General features: G+C 33.6%; 4 protein-coding genes across 13 annotated transcripts in view; 2 read left to right on the top strand and 2 right to left on the bottom strand.

Annotated features, from left to right (window-relative positions):
* The window catches only part of LOC149487830 (luciferin 4-monooxygenase-like), a 124,827-nt gene that overhangs the window by 57,535 nt on the left and 43,585 nt on the right, over window positions 1–23,707 (top strand). The gene's annotated exons all lie outside the window — the stretch shown is intronic.
* On the bottom strand, window positions 1,953–13,257 carry Chd1 (chromodomain-helicase-DNA-binding protein 1). 8 transcript variants are annotated; one of them, XM_089696498.1, is made up of 24 exons: window positions 12,848–13,257; window positions 11,747–11,835; window positions 11,312–11,671; window positions 10,739–10,915; window positions 10,407–10,591; window positions 9,826–10,155; window positions 9,497–9,747; window positions 9,103–9,216; window positions 8,864–9,028; window positions 8,503–8,783; window positions 8,031–8,388; window positions 7,576–7,950; window positions 7,245–7,496; window positions 6,997–7,164; window positions 6,793–6,913; window positions 5,657–5,838; window positions 5,389–5,560; window positions 5,126–5,288; window positions 4,677–5,049; window positions 4,306–4,524; window positions 3,925–4,230; window positions 3,626–3,843; window positions 3,112–3,468; window positions 1,953–2,913 (listed from the first exon to the last, which is right to left on the bottom strand). In XM_089696498.1, the coding sequence occupies exons 1-24, from the start codon at window positions 12,854–12,856 to the stop codon at window positions 2,706–2,708; spliced, it is 5,433 nt and encodes a 1,810-aa protein (XP_089552624.1). In that variant the 5' UTR covers window positions 12,857–13,257; the 3' UTR covers window positions 1,953–2,705. The 8 variants fall into 8 exon arrangements, with proteins under 8 accessions (XP_089552624.1, XP_089552623.1, XP_089552626.1 ...); XM_089696497.1 differs by having other exon boundaries at window positions 5,657–5,841; window positions 6,796–6,913; XM_089696500.1 differs by having other exon boundaries at window positions 1,953–2,910; window positions 5,657–5,841; window positions 6,796–6,913.
* holn1 (CD2 antigen cytoplasmic tail-binding protein 2 homolog holn1) lies at window positions 15,947–18,005 on the top strand. Of its 2 annotated transcripts, none has more exons than XM_089696536.1 (3): window positions 15,947–16,318; window positions 16,492–16,804; window positions 17,353–18,005. In XM_089696536.1, the coding sequence occupies exons 1-3, from the start codon at window positions 16,160–16,162 to the stop codon at window positions 17,847–17,849; spliced, it is 969 nt and encodes a 322-aa protein (XP_089552662.1). In that variant the 5' UTR covers window positions 15,947–16,159; the 3' UTR covers window positions 17,850–18,005. The 2 variants fall into 2 exon arrangements, with proteins under 2 accessions (XP_089552662.1, XP_089552661.1); XM_089696535.1 differs by having other exon boundaries at window positions 15,947–16,323; window positions 17,353–18,003.
* LOC149487831 (major facilitator superfamily domain-containing protein 12-like) overlaps window positions 17,993–23,707 on the bottom strand; it is a 28,458-nt gene continuing 22,743 nt past the window's right edge. The window contains exons 1-10 of one of the 2 annotated variants that reach the window (XM_089696531.1): window positions 22,453–22,707; window positions 21,431–21,600; window positions 21,272–21,355; window positions 20,897–21,119; window positions 20,675–20,786; window positions 20,297–20,496; window positions 19,588–19,774; window positions 19,048–19,159; window positions 18,429–18,579; window positions 17,993–18,280 (exon numbers count right to left, since the gene is read on the bottom strand). In XM_089696531.1, coding sequence (XP_089552657.1) covers window positions 18,142–18,280; window positions 18,429–18,579; window positions 19,048–19,159; window positions 19,588–19,774; window positions 20,297–20,496; window positions 20,675–20,786; window positions 20,897–21,119; window positions 21,272–21,355; window positions 21,431–21,600; window positions 22,453–22,541 — 1,467 coding nt within the window. In that variant the 5' untranslated portion in view covers window positions 22,542–22,707 and the 3' untranslated portion in view covers window positions 17,993–18,141. Of the gene's footprint in view, window positions 18,281–18,428; window positions 18,580–19,047; window positions 19,160–19,587; window positions 19,775–20,296; window positions 20,497–20,674; window positions 20,787–20,896; window positions 21,120–21,271; window positions 21,356–21,430; window positions 21,601–22,452; window positions 22,708–23,707 lie in introns of those variants that run through there. The other variant, XM_089696532.1, reaches the window with a different exon arrangement.

Genomic DNA, 23,707 nt, shown 5'->3' with positions numbered 1-23,707 from the left:
AGTTAACTAGAATTCTGATTACTTTGGCCCTTTAAATAGTAATAAATAACGTAAGTAATTAAAAATGTTTTTTATTGCTAAACCTTTCATTGATGAAACTATTGGAAAGAGTTTTAAAAATTTGTATAACTATGTCACAGTACTAGTTTTGACTGGTTATAAGTTTTGCCTGCAACATATATACAAAAAGAAACTGTATAATTTCCTTTTTACAATTTTTCAAGATATTAATTTTATTGGCTGCAAATGACTGTTTTTATTCAGACAAACACACAATGCAATGAAGTAATAGACTTCATTTACGCTTAAAGTTTCATTCATTTATTATTATTTATAAAATATATAATAATGCATTTAATCATGCATCATAAGACATGTGAGAAAATACCATAATTATTTCCAATAACATGAAGTCTACAATTAGAAAGTTTAATATTTTTGTCCAAAAACATGTGTCGACGACTGTACCCCATTTTACGTTAGTATGTAGAAGTTTACATTAAAATTTAATGGTTTTCTAAGTCAAAAGTCAAGCAAAAATTGGACTGATATTGGGCACTATTTCAAGTACAATTTTTTGAGACGTAAATTATACCTAGGTAGCTCGTTCGATATTCGCGCACTGAGGTGAGTATGCTGGGCGTAGAACCTACGCCCAGCATACTCACTGAACGAAGCCTATAACTCCGAAGTTATTCGAGCACTGTTTTTTCTTTTTGGGCACCGTTTGGCACTATTTGGGAACTATTTTTTGAAGTATGAATTATGTTTGAAGCGTATACAGATTCTCCGGACGGAGGTGAGTATGCTGGGCGAAACCTTCGTCCAGCATACTCATCGAACTATGGCTATAACTTCGCAAGTACAAGAGCACTATTTTTTTCCTTTGGGCACTATTTAGCACTATTTCAGAACAGTTTTTTGACATTCATGAAATATCAGGATTCCATGGTGAGTTGTGGTGAGTATGCTGGACGAAGGGACACCATATTATTCATGCAGTAAAATTAAATGTACATACATTGTAATGTTTCTAGGGAAAAAATAGGATTTGTGCATGAAGAATAATTACAGAATAGTGTGTATAAATGGCAACAAAGAGTAGGTACTTATGGTTAATATTGTATCAAAACTGGTAGGCTTTCAACAGGCTTTCCAATTTGTTCTACAAGGACCTAACTATTTTCATACCGTCTTGAAATAACATTATGACAAATATTCATAATATCATTGAGCATGTATCTTTATTTCCGCTTGTTTAAATTGTGCAACAAACATACCCCGCCGCGTAGGTATGAAAATTAAGAAAAATTTCTTTCAACTTTTCATGCAAATTGCAGGATATGCGGAACAAAACCAACTCTTTGCGGTACTAGTTGATTTACATTAGACTCCCTTGATGCGCTAGTGTTACATTGTTATAAAATGCAATATAACCTATAAGAAATAAGATCGACCTTCAGCCATCTGATAAACAGATGAGACGTTTTTTTCTGAATATTTAGATAACTTATAATCTCAACTTTGGTCCAGTAACTTTTTGTCATAGAACAATAAATAAAAATGTTATAAGCGGCAATGTTCAGAAATTCGACAGATTTAAATATTTTTCGATATAACTTTTTTTTACCATTTTATGAAAAAATCTTGGAAAAAATGATATCAGACCATTTTTGTAGATTATTATTCAACGCTGAAGGCACCCGAAGGGATCTTTACGGGCCCGCGCTAAGGCCCGCGCAAATATGGCGGAGCGCAGCGCAGAGCATTTTTGTTGTATTAATTGTTAGAATATTATTTTAATGAGGACAATGTCGATTATAGCATGACAATGATAAAATGCTCTGCACTGCGCTCCACCATATCTGCACCGGACCTATTGATCTGAAAAAAAATTACGTAGGGGCATTCTTGTTTTTGGATGCTACAAGGATATTAAATAAAGCACATCGTCAACTTTAATATGTTTATTATCATGGTTTTTCACCATATTAAGACGCTCTCACTCTCATTACACTTTATTTCATGTAACAGAGAATAATAGATTTTACATATTGTATAAAAATAGGACCATACGAGTCCTATTCGGACCCGAAAATGCAAGTATGAGAAATGAAATATTATTAAACTCTTTCCTGTACACTGCTAAAATGCAATGACAAATATTATGATTGTTGCATTCCTCATAATTATACAAAGATTCAGTTGCACATGATTTCATTATATGCAAATCTACTTCAATTTCTACTTTTGTACACCAACTATGATCTATTGATATATCACCAATGTATTTGTCAAGTACCTATAAATTGCGGCTTCAAATAAATACAAAAAATCATTTTACACCTGATAAAAAAATATTATTCAAATCAATAAAATTGGCAACAAAATTGAAACAATATAAAATTAATGGTATCCATCTTAAATCTGTACATTAACAAATAATCGACAGACTCGGTAATAAATAAATTTACTATACAGTCTTACTTACAAACAGTCATTATCTTAATGTCTCAGCTCAGGTCCAAACATTCATGCGCATCGCTTATCACTTAGATAAAAACACAGCACTTTTTGTCACTTACACTTTATAACGGTTAAACCAGTGTCCGCGGAAAGAGATCTCTAAAGGCTACTTTTATTTACAAAAAAATCTATCTTATGTACTATATTTACAAAAGCGTCCATATCGCAAACTCGGTGAGCTATGTGGGCGGCGCGCGGCGATCGTAGTCTCTTCTGTAGACCTCGCGCTCGTACTCCCGCTCGTCGTACGGGTACTCGGGCTGTGCGTAGCCGCGCCAGTCGTCCGGGTACGGGCGCACGGGCGGGAAGCCCATGCCGCCCGCCATCGGCGAGCCCTCGTAGTACCCGCTGTACGGGCCCCCCATGGGAGGGTAGCCGCCGAACCTGCTGTACGAGTTAGCAAACATGTCAATGTGTGCTATTCGTGTAAGGCGACTAGAAAATTGAGATACTACGTGTACCTTTTATTACCAAAATCCCATTAAATTTGAAAACATAAATTTGTAACATTTTCTGTAACAGTGCAATTCTTACAAACAAAAAAGTTACAAAATATATCTTATGTAAAAATATATAATAACAAACCTTCTCTTATCATGTGTCCTGGGGTTGCGGTCGCCGCGGTACTGCCTCGGGCCGGGGTAGGCGGGCGGCGTCCAGGCCGGGTGCGCGTGCGCCGAGTGCGGCGCGTGGCCGTGCGCGTGCTCGGGGTGCGCGTGCGGCGCGTAGGGCTGGCGCACGCGCGGCCCGCCGCCGCCACTGTCCCTTCTCGTCCGCGACCGATCCCTGTCACGTTCCCTATCCCTGTCCCGCTCTCTATCTCTATCTCGATCCCGCTCCCTGTCCCGGTCCCGCTCCCGCTCGCTCCGACTCCGCTCTCTGTAGGACAAATCATCTCGCTTCAGACTCCCTTCCCTGTGCTTGCGATCCTTATGCTTATGTCTGTATAGAAGCGAGATGAGTAGGAAGTGTTAGCGATGATAGGGTAAAACAGAATCGAAAGGATCATGCGTGGTTAAATTAACAAATAAAACAAAAAAGGTATGAAGATGAAATGATAATGAAAATGCGAGGGTACAATAGACGTGCATATAACTACCTTTCGTGTCTTTTATTTTCATTAGAATCAGGGTCACATTCACCCTCTTCTAATTTTCTCTTAACACCAGATGCATGTGCATTCTTTTCGTTCTTATCAAACTTTTCGCGGCCAATCTTCGGTCGCTTCTCTTTACGCTCTGCGTTTTCATCTCCTTTAGCCTCTTTTTTGAAAGACTTAACATGATTATTTGAATTGAAGTTGTTTCTAATATTTGACTGAAAATTCAAAAGGCCAGCATAAATATATGATTGACAAATAAGCAGTATCACAGTGTTAGCAATTACATAAAAACTTACTTTGACATTTTCCTTATGCTTGCCGTCTTTATGTTTACTGTCGCTTTTTTTAAGGCCGTACTTATATAACCTATACAACTGTTTTGCATCAAAGTTTGTGAACTTAGACACAAAGTACCAGAGATTACTTCTCCATTCTACTTTCTTTTCTGGATCAGGATAGGCTTCTAAACATATATCTATTTGATTCCCTATTTGTGAAAGGCAAGCCCTTGTTCTTGATACTTGTTCTGTTTCAGTCAATGTTTGATCAGGATTGTCTAGTGCTCTTAGTGCTTTCTTCACTGGTCTCATCTTTTCTTTACACTGTAGATTTAAAATTAGGATTAAAACAAATTACGTATTTAAACAAATATAAGTATCGTTATAATGATTATGTACCTCTTCAAAAACTGATGGATCTAAATCCCCTAAAACTTCTAAAGCCCTTGGCTCATTATTAGCAGTAAAGTGCATTGGGCCAGCAGGTTTTTTACTTTTTTTGCTTTTATCATTTTTGGTCCGATCCTTCCCTTCTTTCTTTGTGCGTTTCTTATCTTTTTCCTTTCTGTCATTTGATGCTTCATCATGTGTTAAAACTTCTTCCATTTTGAGTTTACCCTTTGGAAATAAATACATAAATAAATAATTCTGTTGAAAAATTTGTCATAATAATTTTAGTGTTTGTTTGTATATGTTCCTAAATAAATGAATATAATTTATTCTATAATATAATTTATTTAAGTCATCTTTTTTACTATTGTTCTACATACCTTATCATTTTTATCATTTCTACCACTACGAGTATTCTTTTTATGATCTTCACCAGAACTTCCATCATCTTCAACAATATCTTTAGTTACTGGTTCTTTTGTACCCTTTTTCACTCTAGGCTTTCTTTGCTTTTGTTTGCCATTTTTCTGGTCAAGCAATTTTTTAATAAGTTTGAGTAAATAATCTGCTCTAGACTGTAAATGCTTCGCTTGGGGTTTTTTATCCTCATTTGTCAACATTTTTTCACCAATACCAAATGAAGAATCCATTTTTATAGCCTCCCAGGAGCCCATTCCATACTGATAAATGCCTGCAAGTAGTTTAGAGTCATCTTCTACTCCCCAGTCGACATCAAAGTTAGCTGGTCTCGTTCTGAATAAAGGAAATTCATTTAACAAAAATCCAATAATTATTGATTAAGAATTGTTGGTATTTATTATACACTTACTTGAAATCTAACTGCCACTTCAGTCTTTCCTCCTTGGTATCAGGTAGGAAATCGTCGAGTGGCGCAAGTTCATCTTGGCATGCCGCCATTGTTTTCGCATTAACAGACACGCCGCCGAGTTTAAACGACTTTCTTGCATTCTTTCGACCGTCACTATGATCATCTTAACAAAAATAGTTAAATTAGTATTATTTTACAACACAAAAATCGTTCAGTGTTGGCAAATGCAACACGAAACACAGGAATTCAAACTAATTACTCACTTGAAGCATCTGCAGTATCATTCAAAACAGCCTTGCACCTATCTTGTAAAATTTCTCCCAATTTTTTCAATTCCGCCAGCGGTTTTTCTTGTAATTCAGCATCACACGCTATACTGTCCAAATGCTTCAATGGCGCCGAGAATTTTTTATAGCTCTTTACAAATCGTCTTATCTGCAGGAAAAACATGTATGAATTATCTATCTAGTTTAATTTTCTTGGGTTAATATTTTTGTGAATAAAACATGGCATCAAAAGGCTAAAGTATACCTCAGGATCAGTGAAGCCTTTTATTTTCTCTCTATGGCTAGCCGGCGGTCGGCCCCTCTTCCTGGGCCGCTCGTCATCAGCACTGACGTCCGCGTACGACACGTCGCTGTCCCCGTCCCCGTCCCCGTCCGCGCCCTCCGCGGTCTCACTGCCCCGCCCACGACGCTTGCGACCGCCTTCTGCACCAGAAATACAACTTCCATGAAAATATCATCGACATATTAACTATTTAAGTAACATTAAATATTTAGTTTAGATTTGATTATATTTTTATATTGAACAAATAAATTAGTTCAGGATCCATCGCCCATTTTTGCAAGTGATTACTATCAAGCTAATTTTCCGTGAGTAGCTTTATTTTCATGAGAGGCCCAATAATTTACTATACGAAACTCTCGATTGTGGTAGCTAACAGAGGTAACAAGGATACAATTTTTTGATTTGATGATTCTCAAATATTATTATAACCGAATTTTTTTTTGTTTAATCTCAAGATAATTACTTATCTAAATTATTCGAAAAAATATTTGTCCTACAAAATCTATGGTTTGATCAAAGAGTCCCCTCTTTCCAAGGTGTATCGATACAAGGTCATCATAAATGATTACTAACCAGCAGATTTTTTTGTTTTCACTTAGTTAATATTTATATAATTCAATATTGTCCTACAAATTGCGTAATAAATATTTGAGAACCATCTGTTGTAGCTAACAGAGGTAACAAGGATAAAACACTATCGAGAATTTCGTACATGAAATTATTGGTCATCTCATCAAAATAAAGCTATTCACGGAAAATTAGCTTGATAGTAATCACTTGCAAAAATGGGCGATGGATCCTGAACTAAATATATTGAATTTGATATTTTTAGTTCAATGGCATTCAAATGCTTTATAAATATAAATTTATAAAGAATAGAAAAAATTCGACGAAGTGTCCCTTAGACACATAAAACTGAAGGAATGGGATAAATTCGATCGCTCTGGCGCGGCGGGTCACGAGTGGCTGAATTGGTCAGGCATCCGTCCCCAGTTTGGCGTGAAAGGATGCGGGTTGAGTCCCTTGTGATCGAATTTTTTCTATTCTTTATAAATTTATATAAATAAATACATAAATATATGTATAAATGACAAACTTACTGTTATCCATATTATTTTGTTGTGCCTTTCTGCGAGGTGGTAAGTATAAATCTTCCATCTCTTTCGTTTTCTCCTGTTCGGCCAGTGTTTTTCTAACATGATCTGGTATGATGTCATCCTGTTGATATCAATTCAAACAATTTAATAATCTTAATAACATACAATTTATAAAAAGTCAACAAAATAATAAATCTATTTTACCCAGTCTTTGCTTTCATCTTCTGCATTTTCCTTTTTAACTCCCATAACCGCCTTTTCTTCATCAAATGCAAAGCTAGCTACTTTGAATGCAGAAAGTAGCTCATCGCCAGCCATTGCAGGTCCCTCATCACGAGTTTCAGCTCTTTGTAAGATTTCATCAATATCACACTGTATTTGAACAATTAAACATCATTAAAAATATGTTTCTAACCTTCATACTTCAACAAAACTGTAATCATATTACTCACAACTGGATCTTCATCATTTTCATCATCATCTTTAAAGAGTTCTTCAGCACCAAATTTCAAAATTGCATTTAAGTCTTCTTTATTGAAAGGATTATTAGCACTTGTACCAGATGCATCTCGTTTGTTAAGAACAGTCCTGCCAGTAGTGTCCATTCGCTGAATAACAAGATGATCAAGCACCATCTTTCGTTTAGCCCTCTCTACTATGTCTTCTTCCACAGACCTGGCAGTTACCAACCGATAAATGTTGACCTACGAATATCATCTTATAATAAATTGAAATAAATGATAACTAGAACAAGTTTCTTTTTATAATTTTAACAAAATTTACCTGATTCTTTTGCCCTATTCTATGTGCACGAGCCTGAGCCTGCAGATCATTTTGAGGATTCCAATCAGAATCAAAAATTATGACAGTATCAGCAGTTGCCAAATTAATACCAAGGCCTCCAGCCCTAGTTGAAAGTAGAAAACAAAAATCTTGAGATCCATCTGCATTAAAATGATCTAAAGCCTGCTTCCTTAATTCTCCTTTTATGCTACCATCAAGGCGTTGAAATGGAAAATGTCTTCTTTGTAAATATTCAGCTAATATATCTAACATTCTAACCATTTGTGAGAAAATCAATACTCTATGTCCTGTTTCTCTTAGCCTGCATAATAGTTTATCTAACAATAACAATTTTCCGGAACCTCTTAGAAGTTTCTGAAATGCAAAAAATGTTTTAAGATTCAATAAAATACTGAACACTTCACAATACATATTTAATTTATTTTTTTATATACCTCTACAGCATCAGTTGTAGCAAGAGATGCTCGTGACTCAAAATCTTCAGGTTTAGTCAATAGTGCATGATTACAACATTTTTTTAATTCTATCACAATATTTATAAAGGTATTGGTTGATCCCTTAACACCTTTTCGTAATTCGCTATAGTTTTTTGTAAGTATCCATTTGTAATATTGCTTTTGTATTGCAGTCATTTCTACCCTTAATATTTGTTCTACTTTAGCTGGCAATGATTTTTCAACATCTTTCTTTTGTCTTCTCAAAATAAATGGTTCTAATTGTTTGTGAAGTTTTTCATAACCTTTTGTTGCAGCATCTTCATGATCTTTTTCAAATTCTTCCCATGATTCAAACCTGAAAGTAAATTATTATAATTGCTGTCTGCTGATTGTTTAGATATAAAAGGTGAAATTCCAAAAATTAAGCTTATAAATTATATTTGTTTCTGACAATCAAGGATACACTTACTTATATGGCATAATAAAATGCAGGAGAGCCCATAACTCTTTCAGAGAATTTTGTAAAGGTGTACCAGTAACTAATAACCTATGATTTGTATCAAACTCTTTAAGCGCTTTATATAGAAGTGAATCGTCATTTTTTAACCTATGTGCTTCATCAACAAGCAAGCATGCCCAGCTAAAAGATCTTAAAAATTGTCTATCTTTTAGTAAAATTTCATAAGTGGTTAATATTGCATTAAATTTCAGCCTTTTAGAACTTGCAAAACTCCATTCAAATTGCCTAATCTGAAACAGAAAAAAATATCATATACTTATCACAGTAAAATATAATTATGTAACAATTTGTTTTAGTAACAGATACTTACAATATCTCTACTTGTGACATCACCAATGTATGTAACCACATTTATATCAGGTGCCCACTGTGTAAATTCTCTTTGCCATGCAGTCATTGTACTTAAAGGTACTACACACAGAAATGGTCCATACAATTGTTGAGATTTGAACAGATAGTACAGGAAGCAGATTGTCTAAAAATACAGGAAATATTAGAGTTGTTTTGATCAAATATGAAAATAATATAATTATGTTTGTCATTACATACCTGAATTGTTTTACCTAAACCCATTTCATCAGCCAAAATAACAGAATTGTCTTTACACCAGGAATGTATCAACCAATTCAGCCCATCCATTTGATAATCTCTTAATATGTAAGACTGAAAAAAACATTTTAAGAATTACATATTTATACTGAAATGGTCATTTCTGTCATAAATAATACAAACGTAGTTTAAAAAAAACTAAACAACATACTTTTTTTAAATAATTTGGGATAATCAGATAAACTCTTGTATTTTGTGAACCTTGATAATTATTGTACAACGTTTAATCTAAATCTGTGTTTAAATTGAGTCAAAATCGAGCCCAAACAAGTCAGTTACATACAAACATACAGGTGAAGCTAATATGTTATTTAAAATGATTAAAGAAAATTACCTTATCCTTTCCCATATATTCTGGTTGTTCTTTTACTTGATGGAATTTTGGTCTTCTTCTCAATACAGGACAATGTCTAGATGGTGTTGATGTTGTTGCTTCTCTTGATTTAAACTCTTTGACTTTCTCTGGCCATCTTTTTTCAATAAGAGTAGAATCTTCCCATGTCGAATCAGCATATGGTAGTGATTCCCACTTACAGAAATACTCATGTGCAGTTGCGCCACTTTCAAGTTCTCGCGTTTGTTCCGCTAAAATATTAAAAGTTTAGAGTAACGAGAATAACAAATTGCACATTAAAGTATTTAAAATATTGAAAAATTATTTACCAAATATCCTCTCAACAAAATTATATGACTTAACAAGTTCTTGTTGCAGTTCAGATTGGCATTCAAAATAGTCTATGTCTTCTGGACCAGCTTGCTTTCTCCACCATGATAATTCAGATTCCTTTTTCTTATAGTTTTCTAACTTTTTCAGACCTTTGACTTTTTGTTCAGTAAGTGAATTTTCTGACTCCCATGTGTTGTGTATATGGGACCAACCCTTCCACTTTATCAGGTACTGCGGTTCTGTACTTTCTTCATCCTCAGGATTGCAACCCTCATTTGGATCCCCATTTTCTTCAATATAGTAAACTGTAGTCACATTTCCCGTGACTGTGCAATGATAAGAAGATATTAGCTAAAATTTCATACTATACTGCATACAAATAAAAAAACGAAAATTGATAAATACAACTAGGTTTTACAGTGAGTTTCAAATGTTTTGACTGCTACATTTCAACATCTGTTGCAAGCTGCATCAAAAAAAGTACTGTAAATAATATGGGAGATGAAAGGGGTAAATTAAAAATTTAAAAAGACCAAAAATATTATCTTCACTTTTATTAATAGGAAATCATAAGCACCTCCTTTCTTGCCGCGCCGAAATCCTAAAATTTTCTCTATCGTCTCACTGTGTTCTTCAGGTTCAGGTTCAGCTTCGGCCTCTCCTTCAATGCCATCAACTTCCAATAAATCAGATGAGTCTGTTTGTTCATCGCTCGCTTCTTTGTAACTAACAGCTGCCCCAGTTCGACGCGTAGCTGTACGACTATTCAAAATATAGGAGAAAATAAATAAAAATAAAAAAAGTACAAATAAAATTCAAAATTTTATTCAAATTCCATTTAATGTCCACATGTTATTGTCACCCTATAAATGAAATCAATTATTTCTTCAAATGCTTAATTTATATTACCTTTTTGTGTCTTCATCTGATGCTTCGGTGCTCTCATCTTCATCACTAGTATATCTTCTTCTTGTAGGTTTCTTTTTTCTTAGAGGAACACCTCTTTGGCCAGGCCTCTTTGAAGGTGGTGGTGGTGATCCTTTTACATCACTATCACTATCTGAGCTATCTGAATTCCAGGAATCACTAAAAAGTACAATAGACAGGCTTATTATAAGTCCAAATAAATAAAATAATTTCCCGTCCCATTCAACATAATCTTAACTCTGCATAAATTTACTGGAAAGACATACAAATAAAATAGTTAAATTAATTGTAGTTAAATTACGAGACATCCACAGTTGTTGGCTGTTTCTGAAGTCTGTTTCAATTCATTTAATTATTCCTTGAACACTTTTTCATAAATTCACATTTAAAACTAAACTTGCAATAAATAATAATTTATTAGGGATGCATGATAAATAATGAATTAAAAAAATAAAAGCGCAAAACACCATCCTGTTCTCATCATCATCATCATCATGATTCTTCTATAAAATAAACAATGGTTAAGAACAAAAAATATCAAAGAAATCCAATTACCTTTTCCTTCTACTTCTTCTATTACTACTTCTTCCTTTTTCACTTGAATCACTATCAGCCAATTTCAATCTGTCCGGCTCTTTACGCGACCGCCCTGATCTTCTTATTCCATAAATATCAGGATTATCCTCCCAAAGATCAGACTTTATTTTTCCATGATTATTTCTTGATTTATGTTTTGAGATGGTATCATCAGAAGAATCTTTATCAGAATGGTGATCAGATTTAGAAGAATTAGCATAATTATCTTTGGATGATAACTTTCCATCGTCGCTGTAGTGTGAGTGTCCTGGATTTGAAGATTTTTCTGAGCCCGTATTTCCCCCAGATGCAGATCCAGAAGAACTTGACCCACTGTCACTAACAAAGTAATGTTAGTAATTGAAAATGTATAATTATTAAGATAAGTTTTAATAAATTGAGAATAGTAAATACCTCTCACTGCCTGATCCAGATCCACTTGAGTCACTCTTGTCACCCTTTTCACTTGTCGACTCACTTTCAGATTCATTCATGTAGCCTTTCTAGAAAGAAAACAAGACGTGAGTTTAACAAGCACAATTAATAGCGACATGATTAAAAAACACAGGGTAAAATGTCAAAAATTATTAGAAGATTGGCCATAACACTAGGTAAATATAAGATTTACACAATGTGTTGAGTCAATTAATTAGTTAACATTAAAAAATGTGAACCAGGAGAGAAACGTAACATATTTGAATTTATTTTATTACTAAAATATAAACTTCACACAATCAATTGGTGGCATCTTATGCTCAATGAACTGATTGAAAAATAAAAGTTATTCCACTGAAGTAAGCATTTACAATAAATTGAAGAATGGCAATATTTCTTTCACCGCATTTCAGTATAGTCACCGATACTGATTTACAAAAAAAATTAGTTAATACCTTTTAAATCCAAAAAATCTTCATTAATGTTTTGTATTCTTTAAAATGAACGATTATAACACATTTTAATCTATTGAATGCTAAGCACAAGTATTCCTGAGGTATGAAATAACCTCAAACTACGGATTGTACCTGGATAAATCCAAAAATAAAGGATAAATTCAATAAAAAATGTATTCTCAAGTGGGTTCAAATGAACACTGCATATTTTTAATGCAGCCTAACCAAATTAATGAAAGGCTGAATAAATGAGTCCCAGATAACCTGAACAATGTCTATGTACCTCTGTATTAGAATGCAACACCAATTTTTAAAGTTAAATTGCAAAAATGGGTCCCTCTCCAAAACCGATTTTATTGAGCTATAACGAAAGATTACGTAACAAAGAATCGTTGGAAACACTTTCTACAGTGGAACAATTATATTTTAATACATAAAATCACGAAAATGTATTGTAAACAATCACAGAAAACGTTTTATTCACTTTTACGTCTTAATTTTTCACCTTCTTTTAAGACCACACCCTTCGATTCGAGAACATTCTGGAATTATTATATACCCAAATACACTAAAATTAAGGAAATTTAAACCACAACAATAACAAAAAAGCCTTAAAAACACTTACCAAGAGCATTTTGCTGAGAATTCAAGAAATTCGATTAAACGCGAATATACGTGTACTGATTTTAGTAGAAAGGCATTAAATCACTTGAATTAGACCATAGTAAACACCAGAAAAAAACAATTTTAATAATTCTTTACTCAATACTTGAAAAAATGTAAATTAAATTTTTTGGGAAAATCTTGTCAAGCGACGCCATTTTGTCGTGGCGTGAATTCTGGTGACGACGGAAGTAAAAATTCAGTAATTTTGCTATAAAACTTTGGTAAAAATAAGGTAAATAGTAATGGTAATCACTAAAAAATCAAAAATGAAACTTTACAAGTCGTCAGAATTACACCGTTCTGTACTAAATTGGACGTGAACACCGCGCACTATCAGCGACACACGAAAGCTACAGCCATATTGCCATTTGCTAGCAGCAGCACACTGATGCAATTAAAAAAATTTGCAAAATGTAGCCAGATATAAATAATACGATTACGCATTTCCGCTATAATTGCGATAATTAAATACAGATGATACCTAATTAAAATTATCAATATTTTCAGATTATTTCAAATAAAATTATGCTAACGTTTTATTAATCCCTTTATTTATTTTTCCTTTCCATTACACAAGCAAAAGCCAAGGCCTTGAGGAATATATCGTGCCATGTGTGAAAAAATTTCCTGGAATATTTATTTATTATTATTATATAATTATTTATTAATTTATTATTATTATTTTAGAAACTCTTCTTTATTCTATCTTATTTTCCATTCGCTACAAAATTTTCACAAATGTACACTGTATTCAATACAATCATCGAAAAATACTCATGATAACGTGAGCACTTATGATCTTTTATGGCCAAATAATATTCAAAATACCTATTTTGTATTGTATAAAGGAAACAGGTGACTACAATATTATCGCGTTCTGCTTCTGGTAAGCTAAGATGTGGCCTGAGATGGAGTGCGCTTCTTTGGAAGGTCTTCTTTTGAAGACCCCACATTGTTCTCATTTGTGATCTCATCAGAAAAAAAACTATTTATAATTTTATTGTAATAAAAACACTATCAAGTATGGTATCAAAAAGTTTTATTAGAGTCTTGTCAAGCGAGTCGTGTCCACACACAGTGTCCACAACATTCCTAACCGTCGCAACTTTTGCATAAAGCTATTTTTAACTATTTACCTATTTTGAGTCTAACTTGAGTTGGCTAGTTTTAACCAGTTTCTAAAACAAATATTTAGGACAATAGAACCTCACAAAAAGCTCACAATATATAATAACGTTCAATTACATCAATTTGAGAAGATAAGTATAGATAAATAGTAGGTAAAAACTAGGAAAGTCCAATCATCATTCATCATTCATCATTCCAGCCTTTCAGGACGTCCACTGCAGGACATAGGCCTCCCCCAAAGATTTCCAAAACGACCGATCACCAGAAAGTCCAATACTGAGGTTCAATAGGTCCTTAATTTTTTGCTTTGTGTAAAATATAATTCTATGATTCAAAATATTAAAAAAGTCATATTTTAAAGTGAAACTTTTATTACATCGTCTCAAACTTTTTGGTCTGTGTAGCGCATGTCGCGTGTATCGCGGCTGCCGAGTAGGTATACCTACTCGGCAGCCGACCGTCACGCGACATGCGCTACACAAAGCAGTGTTCAGAACCGTTCGAACAGTTTCACTTTTACCGTGGTTTCATAAAACCACACAACATTTTTTTTCAGTTCAACTAAGAATTTTATCTTTGTCTTATCTTTTTAAATAAATTTATGACCTATCTACTGAACTTGGCACACATCTTAATATATTATATAAATCTCGTATCACAATGTTTGTCCTCAATGGACTCCTAAACCACTTAACCGATTATAATAAAATAAATTTAGTAATGCAAAAAATGTTGGTTTTTAGGGAATTTGGGAACAGCCCGTTTAGCCCGTTTTTATTATTTATAGGAAACTTTACCTACTTTCCTTCAGTTAATACTTAATGTAGTGTAGTGCGTGAGTGCAGTAGTTACGATTGCATAAAAATTGTTATTAAAGTGAAACTTTTATTACATCGTCTCAAACTTTTTGGTCTGTCATAAAATCACACAAATTTTTTATCTAGATGAGTAGTTTGAACTTAGTTTGAGGTGGTTTGAGGGACTGAAACGGTAAAATTATTGATCTTGGAAAAATAATAACCGGACTAGACAACACTCAATAATCTGTCATGCATTGACGGTTTACAATACAGTTTACAAGATGACGGCAGTAGTTCCGAATTTTGCCACGTGTCGAAAGATCTGTGTATTTACTACACCATAAACTGTGACTATAAATACTGTGTGGTAATTTTCGATGGGCCCTGGAGGGAAAGTACCTACTTTATAAACTGAAAATAGCAAATTTTGCTGAAAGGAAACATTCCCATATTTTTAAAAAGAAATAGAACTGCATTCAAAGATTTTCGAAAATTCACGAAATTCAGTATTTCAAGTACTTTCCCTCCAGGGCCAATCGAAATTTCCCGCACTTTTTATTATACAATATTATGTTCTAGAAATCTAGACAAATCTAGAACATATTATTGTGTAATAAAAATCGTCACTAAGAGTTTGTGTTGAATCACAGATGAGATTGAGTACTTCAAACGCGAGATCAGTCGTATTTGAATAACCAAACAGGACAACACTGTTTGTATTTTGTACGTATTTGTATTTATGTATTTTATAACAAAACCATTATCGAACACTAAGCGTGTACAGGCGGCTTTAGGCGCGGGTCAAACACAAGCGGCGCGGGCGCGGGCGTGCCATAAGCGCACCTCTTGAATCTGTTTTGCACCACGTCCTTCTTATACATTTTGTATGAAAGAATTTTGGACAGGCGTCGAGACGGCACGCCACGGTTGTGCCAAGGTTGCGCCTTTCCAAAATTATTTCATACAAATGCCAATAGCGCACCCGATGCACGCCGGCAGCGCGCCCGCGCCGCTTGTATATGTCCCGCGCCTTAGGGACTTTACATGAAGGAGAGTTGTGACATGACATTTATTATTTACTCTGTGGATGTGACAGTTGGTCAGTTGACACTTGACAGTTGACACTTGAATGTTTGAATTGAAACCTCGATTGATACCTACCTACGCTTGATTTGAAATAAATAATAATTACGGAAAACTGAAGTTGATTACTAATAAATCTGTTTATTTCAATCACAATATCGCATTTCATTCTTAGTGATTAGCGACAGCGTAGTTTCCCGTAACCACAACACCAGATAGTAAGATGGCTAAAAGAACATCAACAGTAGCTTTCGAGACCGATGAACAACAACCGAAAATTGCAAAAGATAGCAAGAAAGAGGGAAAGAAACATTCCCTCGATTCCGATGAAGAAGATAGTGGTGCGGAGGAGGAAAAGCAAAATGTTCTCAACGCGGATGACATTGAGGGGGAAGAAGACGGTGTTGCAGGAATGGAAGGTGAAGTAAGTCAAAATTCTCAGTACTGGCTGAAACCATTGTTGACATTTAAATAATTGGCTAAACATATACCTACATGTGATCATATAAAATTTAGGGATTATCTGTTGTATATTATGTACCTACATATAACTTGATAGTTACTTTATCTCATCCAATATTTGCTGTTACAGATTACAATAACACCATTTAACATGAAAGAAGAACTAGAGGAGGGTCATTTTGATGCCCAAGGTCATTACCACTGGAAAAAAGAGAAAGAAATCAGAGATGGTTGGTTGGACAACATTGATTGGGTGAAGGTTAAGGGTAGACCAGAGGATAAGTACAAGGTTCACAAGGATGATGATGCTAAAGGAATATTAGATGACACAGACAGTGAGGATGATGAGCCAGAAGAAAAGTTTGACCTCATTATGAATTATAAGGAAATTTTGCAACACATGAAACCTAAGGAGACTATAGCGAAAACTCTGCAGCGGCTAGGTGAGACATATTATTAATTTATTTTTCTAATTTAGACTTTTGTTTCCTTGCTTTCCAAAGTACCAATTTTATAACATTAAAGTGCATCTGTCAGATGTATCACTGCTGAATGTAATTGAAATAGATTTGTATGGAAATCTAGTTCTATTATAAAACTAGGTTTCAGTTCTAGTTTTCTTACACTTAGGGCTGATTTTTCAATCCTTGGTTAAAACTTATTCGTCGAATAACGTATTAAACTACCATTTATGAAAGGTATTCTAATTGCCCGTATTTGACAGTTTACAGGTGACATTTTAATATTATCGTGTAATACTTTATTGGACGGATAAGTTTTATCCAAGGATTGAAAAATCGGCCCTTATAATAACTTAATCAATCTATGACTTAGTTATTCATATATTAAAAATTGTAAGTGTTATATATGCCATAGTATGTTTATCAGGTATATTCATTTCATTAAATTGCCTCATCTTATCAAAGTATCAATATATTAAGATTGAATAATCTTATTGCATATTAAAAATGAATTTTTTGATCTGTTGCAGGTGCCAGTTCCAAAATATCCAGTGCAGAGCGCTGGAAGAGGAAAAAGCAAGGAATAGTTGATGAGGGCAGTAAAATAGTTACCAGAATAACTGAGCTTGCTAACCAAATATTGACAAAAACTGGAAACATGGACATATACCAAGAGACTTATGAGAAAATAAGCACCAGCATTAATAAGGATGCTAAGAAAAAGGATGATGCAGAACTAGATATGTACGCAGATGATTTTGATCAAAAAGAAAAACAGAGTTTAGGTCAAGATGGTGAGAGCAAAAATGAAAACCCTGAAGAGGGTGAAAGTTCTTCGAATGAGGTGAAATGGGAGTTTAAATGGAGTCAAGATGACAATGCTGAAATTTCAGGACCACATTCCACTGATCAAATGAACAAATGGGCTACAGAAGGGTACTTCAAAACAGGCGTTTGGGTAAGGAAGAATGGTGAAGATTCCCAGTTCTATAGTTCTAATAGAATTGATTTTGAACTATACATGTAAGAGCTAGACTTAATTTTTCTTGTTCTATAGTGTCCCTGGTTGTATACATAGATCATTCTATAAATATATAGTTATGTAAGTAATGATATTTTCATGAATTGTTCTTAAAACTAGAAATAAAAATAACTGTTTAATTATCAACAATTTTCATTTATTCATACTATTTAAATGCAGACTATTTAAAAATCTCTGGATAAAACATGTTTATCTGTAAAATATTTTGTGTTTTCAGAGACTAAAGAACTATCAACTTGATATTATAAATTCATCAAAAGTCTACAAATTCCATTACTCAATGAACAAGACTTCTTTTGTCTCTTCTTAAATTTGTTAGACATAATGATAAAATTCCTAAAACGGCACTCCCTCCACATGCATATATTAGGACACCTCTGTAGTATTGGGGGCAATCCAGGGCATCATCACATTTGCTGTAACGAAAGATAAGTAAGTTTATTTGATGTAGATAAATGTAAGGTATATTGTTAATTTTATAACTACAAATTATGTCAGTTGTACTTTAGATTATTATTACACAATTATCGTTTTCAATTGAAGTAAAATATTAGAGAAACTTACTAATTTTCTATAGCAACAACTGCAATACCAGTCACTAGTTTATCAGCAAATGTTACAATAGAATATATAGATGCTCCTTGATGCGAATGTGGACCAATCAGGTCTGCTGTTACACATAAACTTGATACAAGGGTTATGGAACTGCCAGCTCCTGAAAAAGAAAAATATCGAGTTTAATTAATTTACCTATACCTATCATTAATTTTATTAATAAAATATGGTTAGAGATTTATTTTAAAACTAACTGTGGGTCAACACAGAGCGAGAAGCCTTGCGAAGCAATTTCTGTGTGAAGCAGCTAAGCTCAGTGGGGACAGTGAGGGACTTGGCTCGGCCTAAGAAAATTCGATACCCGATCAGGAGATAAACAGAATGATAAATAATTGATCAGTGAAGTAGTTTACTACATATAATGAAACAAACATGTATTTCAAAAACCTAACGAAAAAATGAGCAGTACTAAAAATTTCCGTTTCGGTAGCGCATAGACAATTTAGGAATTCGTTGGATATGTACCTACGTGTTCTCTGACCCTGCGAGTTAAATTGAAGTAAATTTGGGTGCAATTATTCAGTTACTAGGCACAGGCAAAGTTAAAATAATCAACCAATCATCTTACCAATAAGAGTCGCGACCAAATATATTTGTACGACGCTGGCTGTCGGATCAATCGTAACCGCTATCCAGACGCAACTAATCAGGCTGAACAAACTTCCTATTAAATATGCAACCTAGAAATAAAGGAGTCTAATGCAATATCATGTAAAATGTCTTTGATGAAAACAAAACAGATATATTTGTTTTTAAAAATAGAAGAAATTCTATCACGAGGCGGGATTAGAACCCGCGTCTTCCGCTTTACCGGAGCGACGGCTGACCTTCGCGGGTTCGAATCTCGCCTGGTGATCGATTTTTTTCTATTCTTTAAAAATTTATATTTATCAAGCATTTGAATGCTATAAAAAACGAAATATCAAACAGAAAATAGATCTAAAGCAGTTGCTGACTATGAATTTTGGAATTTACGTATGTGTTGTGCCTATTTCGCATTATGAGCATTAACAGAATTGAAAAATATTCACACAACAATCTGTTTATGAAAATCTAAAAAAAATAATAATGATGTGCAATGCAAAATGTAAAGATTTATAATAATTACCTGATTACCAATTTTACTAATGTTGCTCTTCAAAAGAAATGAAAATAGAAGGGATGATATGTACAGAACGAGCGGTACACTTGCCACCAATTCGGATCCTTCGGAAGGATTTACTGATAGCCGTTCTTCTAAAAATAAGGGCACGTACACTAAACTAAGTGCCCAGTAGAGCCGAGAGAATACATATCTGAAAAAATAAGCAAACATTTTATTAACTAATTATATTGATAATTGATGAACTACATTATTTAATCCATTGTTCAAAACTTTTTGCCCCCTATTCAGTTTGCAGTATGTATGTTGGTGTCAAGCTATTTAACTAAGCCCATGCACTTATTACAGCAAATCGCGATCAAGGACGGGTCGATCGATGCGGATTTATTTTGCATTCTCGGATTTTATAATGTGTTTATTGTGAAGAGCGTAATTATTATTTATGAAACCTTTCTTAGAGAAGGGTACAGTCCATGATTCCACACGTTTTAATAACTTACTTATGGATTTAACTGTTAGCCCAAAAAACGGAAGATGATAGATATAGTACCTCCCAATAATTATAAATCCGAACTATTTAAATGTAAAATTTCAAATCTTTAACTTAGGTATATTATAATATTTACTTTTCTACGACCTACGTGGGTCCCTTTCTTATCAATAGTAGTAAGTAGTCTCTCGTAATTTTCATAATACTAAAAATTGAAATACTCACAATAAACTGGTTTGATATAACAGAGGCATTCTTAAAAAGTATATTATTTTTGATTTAGTAGTTTTTATGAGATCTTCTTCACCGACCTCTGTCTCTGTTTTAATAATCTTATTCCGATCATTGTTCGACTTCAGTTTAAAAAATGTGTGAAACAGCGTCACGCACATGACTCCAATAATGGAAATGATTAATGATACATTCTGAAAAAAAAGACAAAAATAGTTAACACTTCGGTATCTACATAAACAAAACAAAACAAAAAGAAGTGCCCAAATAAAAAAAATCGATTCCTAGATATATTCTGAGCGACATTAATAAAGCAATGTCTATTTATAGAAATAAATGGAATAAAAAATAGCTTAATAACCATTCACCAACCCTGAATTTATAATCATCCGTAGGTCCAATGAAGTTGCTGTACTGCGTAGCTCTTAAAACGATCCATGTTATAAAGTATACCGTCAAACTCGATATCACAGAAGCCATATAACTGGAAACCAATGATAGATTTGGTTAAGTAGCGCATTTAATATGCCCCAAATATAATTCATATACTACTTAGGAAGACCGATTCTGTAATTTGATATCTCAAAAGTTTACCGTATGGAAGTCAATTCAGAGCGAACTTGTAAGCTATCCGAAATGGAGGGTATCATTGACAAGTGCGATATTTGTACGACAGCCCAGCCGATTTGAAATATTGTGATTAGAACAGCATAGTAAAACGGCATCCACCACGACAAATATTCCGGGTCGTTCCGGACCCAGCAACCCCAACATCGAATGAATAATAAGGGAAATGTACAGGCTACGAGAGCAGACCCTGAAATGGAAAAGTGTAATTCGTATAAGTACATGCTCTTTCGAACCTTACTTAAAATAAGTAATAATTAATTTGTAGATTCCATAGTTCTAGGAATTGTTATGATACGCATATTATTGGTATGTGGTTATTTCATGATTTTATTTACACACCTGTTAAATGCCATACTGTCTTTGTGCTATATTTGTCAGCTAATACTCCCACCACTGGTGTAGCCAAGGCATCTACGACTTGACCTAAAAAAAATGAATATTAGATATGACTGATGTTGAATTGTTTTGTGAAACAGAATAATTGAATCAATTACCAACCTAAGAGTAACATAGCGCCGGCTACCACAGCCTTCATTTCGAGAACGGCTTGAAAGAATAGCATCATGTAGGAAAACCACATCGCAGCGCAGAGATCGTTGTAGACATGTCCAAATCCGAAAAGATAGTTTTGGCCGATTCGCCACCATTTTCTTCGTTTGACTGGAATACTATTTAAACAAAATTCATTGTTTTTATTAATATTTGTTAAAATAGCTTCAATACTTGGTTAGGTACGTCTGGAACGATAGAAATTTGATCCGCAAAAAAGTATTAGTGTGGAAGTGGTGACATAGAGTCGTGATCGCATACCTACTTAATAGTTTGTATTTTACAGTTATAATTTTGATACTTATTGCTTTTCAAAAACAGTAAAGTGCGTTTTAATACAGCCAACTCTCAGAAAACAAAATCCTTGAAGTAATAGGTCGATTCACGATCGTCTTTGATACCTGTCGGTACCTACACGTGATTGACGCAAAACTTCAATTAATTGTTACTTATTTTAAAATCTCTGAAGCCTTTTGGGACTAATGTAGGGATGGATAACTAATTAAAATAAACTTGTAACTACATTTATGTTACTCTGAAACTAATAAAACAAAAGAAATTGTACGAAAGAAATACGATACGGCCTACGGGCACATATATATATTTTTTAAAACCTTTTTACTTAAAATTAACGTTTAAGTTTAATTTTATCAATGAACTTCCGACATATCATGTGATTAAAGAAACATAAAGCTGGTAAGTACCTTACATTATTTAAGTGATAGCATTAACATTAGATACAATTATCCAGTTTTTTAGGCTTACACGAGAAAGTGAGATTCTATTTACTGAATTATTTTATTGTATACCAAAAAAATTAAAGCAATTTACGATTGTTCAAACGTACGGAAGTGTCAATATATCTTAACTACGAGGATAGTCTTCGTTTTGTGCCCTACTTATCTGTTGAGCGTCGCAAATTGGCTGAATTGAAGATTGCTTTTTGTAAGCAAATAATAAGTCTTGATTACCTTATAGTAAATTCATCTTCGTTACATTCATTTTTCTCTCCATTCAACCCGTTTTCGTTTTCATCTGTGGCACCGTAATTTATTGGCATTTTTTAATTTATTTATTTTTTAATAAAAAAATCACTATTTATTTATCACTATTGTTCACAATAATTATAATTATCTTCATTTCATTTTGTTTATTTTGGAAATATACAAAAAAATGTATTCGATGGACGCGTGTTTCTTGATGGGTTTCCTACGACTTTGTGGCTTATTTGATCGTAATATGTAACCCCGATATAGTGACAATTCGTGTACATATATGCTCTATAATCTCTTTACCGAATAATCGTATTTCAAAAGTGCTTCAGAAACTTGACTTTTGACACTTTAGTATTACTTTTATAAGTAGAAAATGCAGATCAAATCCTAATCGTGATACTGAGGGTTAAACTTAGTTATTTATCCCTTCCAATACTTATTTTGAGTTTTATATCATTAACTTATTGGCAATTTAATTAATAACCAAAAAATGTATATATATAGTTATCTCATGTAAAATTAATCAAAAACTTATCATTACATATTTTGCAGGATTGTGCATACACACGGCTTTTTAAAAATAATATGCCTTTCGCTCTACTAGATGTATTATAATATTCAGTCACGATCGTGTAAACCGCAAAATTGTTCTCTGATATACTAAGGTCTAAGGCATTGTTTGTGACCTAAATGCTAATTTAACTAAAGAAAGCCTTCAATACCATATTTTATTAAAAGTGTTTGAACGCTATATCATACGAATGTTTCATCAAACATAGAAGTAAACCTGATAAGGTTGTGGAAGAAATGTCTCGGACACCAGTAGATATTGTATACATACGAATTACGATAATATGCACGTTTTTTTCAGTTATGCTATATTTTTTTTTTTATTTATTCAACCCGAGCTGGCCACTGCGGTTGTGTAGATAATGAATATGAGGCAACACATTTTTCTTTATTAATGTATTTTTCTGTATTAAGTAGATTATAAATAAATTATTCAACTTGGTATTGGCCAGTATTGGCTGAAGTTTTATGAATAAATCGAAATGGATCTGAGAATTGTAATAACGTACTTCAAAAGCGCCATCTATGATCAAGTGGACGCACTAATTAAGAATGTAGAGTCGATTCAAAGACTGTGATATCGCTGAGTCCAGAAGATGTAAGTAGCTGTTGAACCCAATAGATGTCTTTAGTGACTGCATTTTAGGAGGAGAAATGTTTA

This window comes from Colias philodice, chromosome 6, assembly GCF_061535455.1.
Source record: "Colias philodice isolate Cphi_HAF_F1 chromosome 6, ilColPhil1 Martin Lab GWU primary, whole genome shotgun sequence".
In the NCBI taxonomy this organism is placed as follows: domain Eukaryota; kingdom Metazoa; phylum Arthropoda; class Insecta; order Lepidoptera; family Pieridae; genus Colias; species Colias philodice.
Note: the sequence above shows the minus strand (reverse complement) of the source record. Positions and strands in the feature narration are given on the sequence as shown.

Bases quoted from the DNA above. Each gene is read 5' to 3' on its own strand.
- Chd1 (XM_089696498.1), bottom strand. The intron at 9,029-9,102 runs GTATGTAATGAC...CTGTATTTTTAG, and splicing joins GTTTAGGTAAAACAATTCAG to ACAATCTGCTTCCTGTACTA. The intron at 5,561-5,656 runs GTATACTTTAGC...TTTTTCCTGCAG, and splicing joins AAGGCTTCACTGATCCTGAG to ATAAGACGATTTGTAAAGAG.
- holn1 (XM_089696535.1), top strand. From the start codon at position 16,123: ATGGCTAAAAGAACATCAACAGTAGCTTTCGAGACCGATGAACAACAA. The intron at 16,324-16,491 runs GTAAGTCAAAAT...TTGCTGTTACAG, and splicing joins TTGCAGGAATGGAAGGTGAA to ATTACAATAACACCATTTAA. The intron at 16,805-17,352 runs GTGAGACATATT...GATCTGTTGCAG, and splicing joins GAAAACTCTGCAGCGGCTAG to GTGCCAGTTCCAAAATATCC.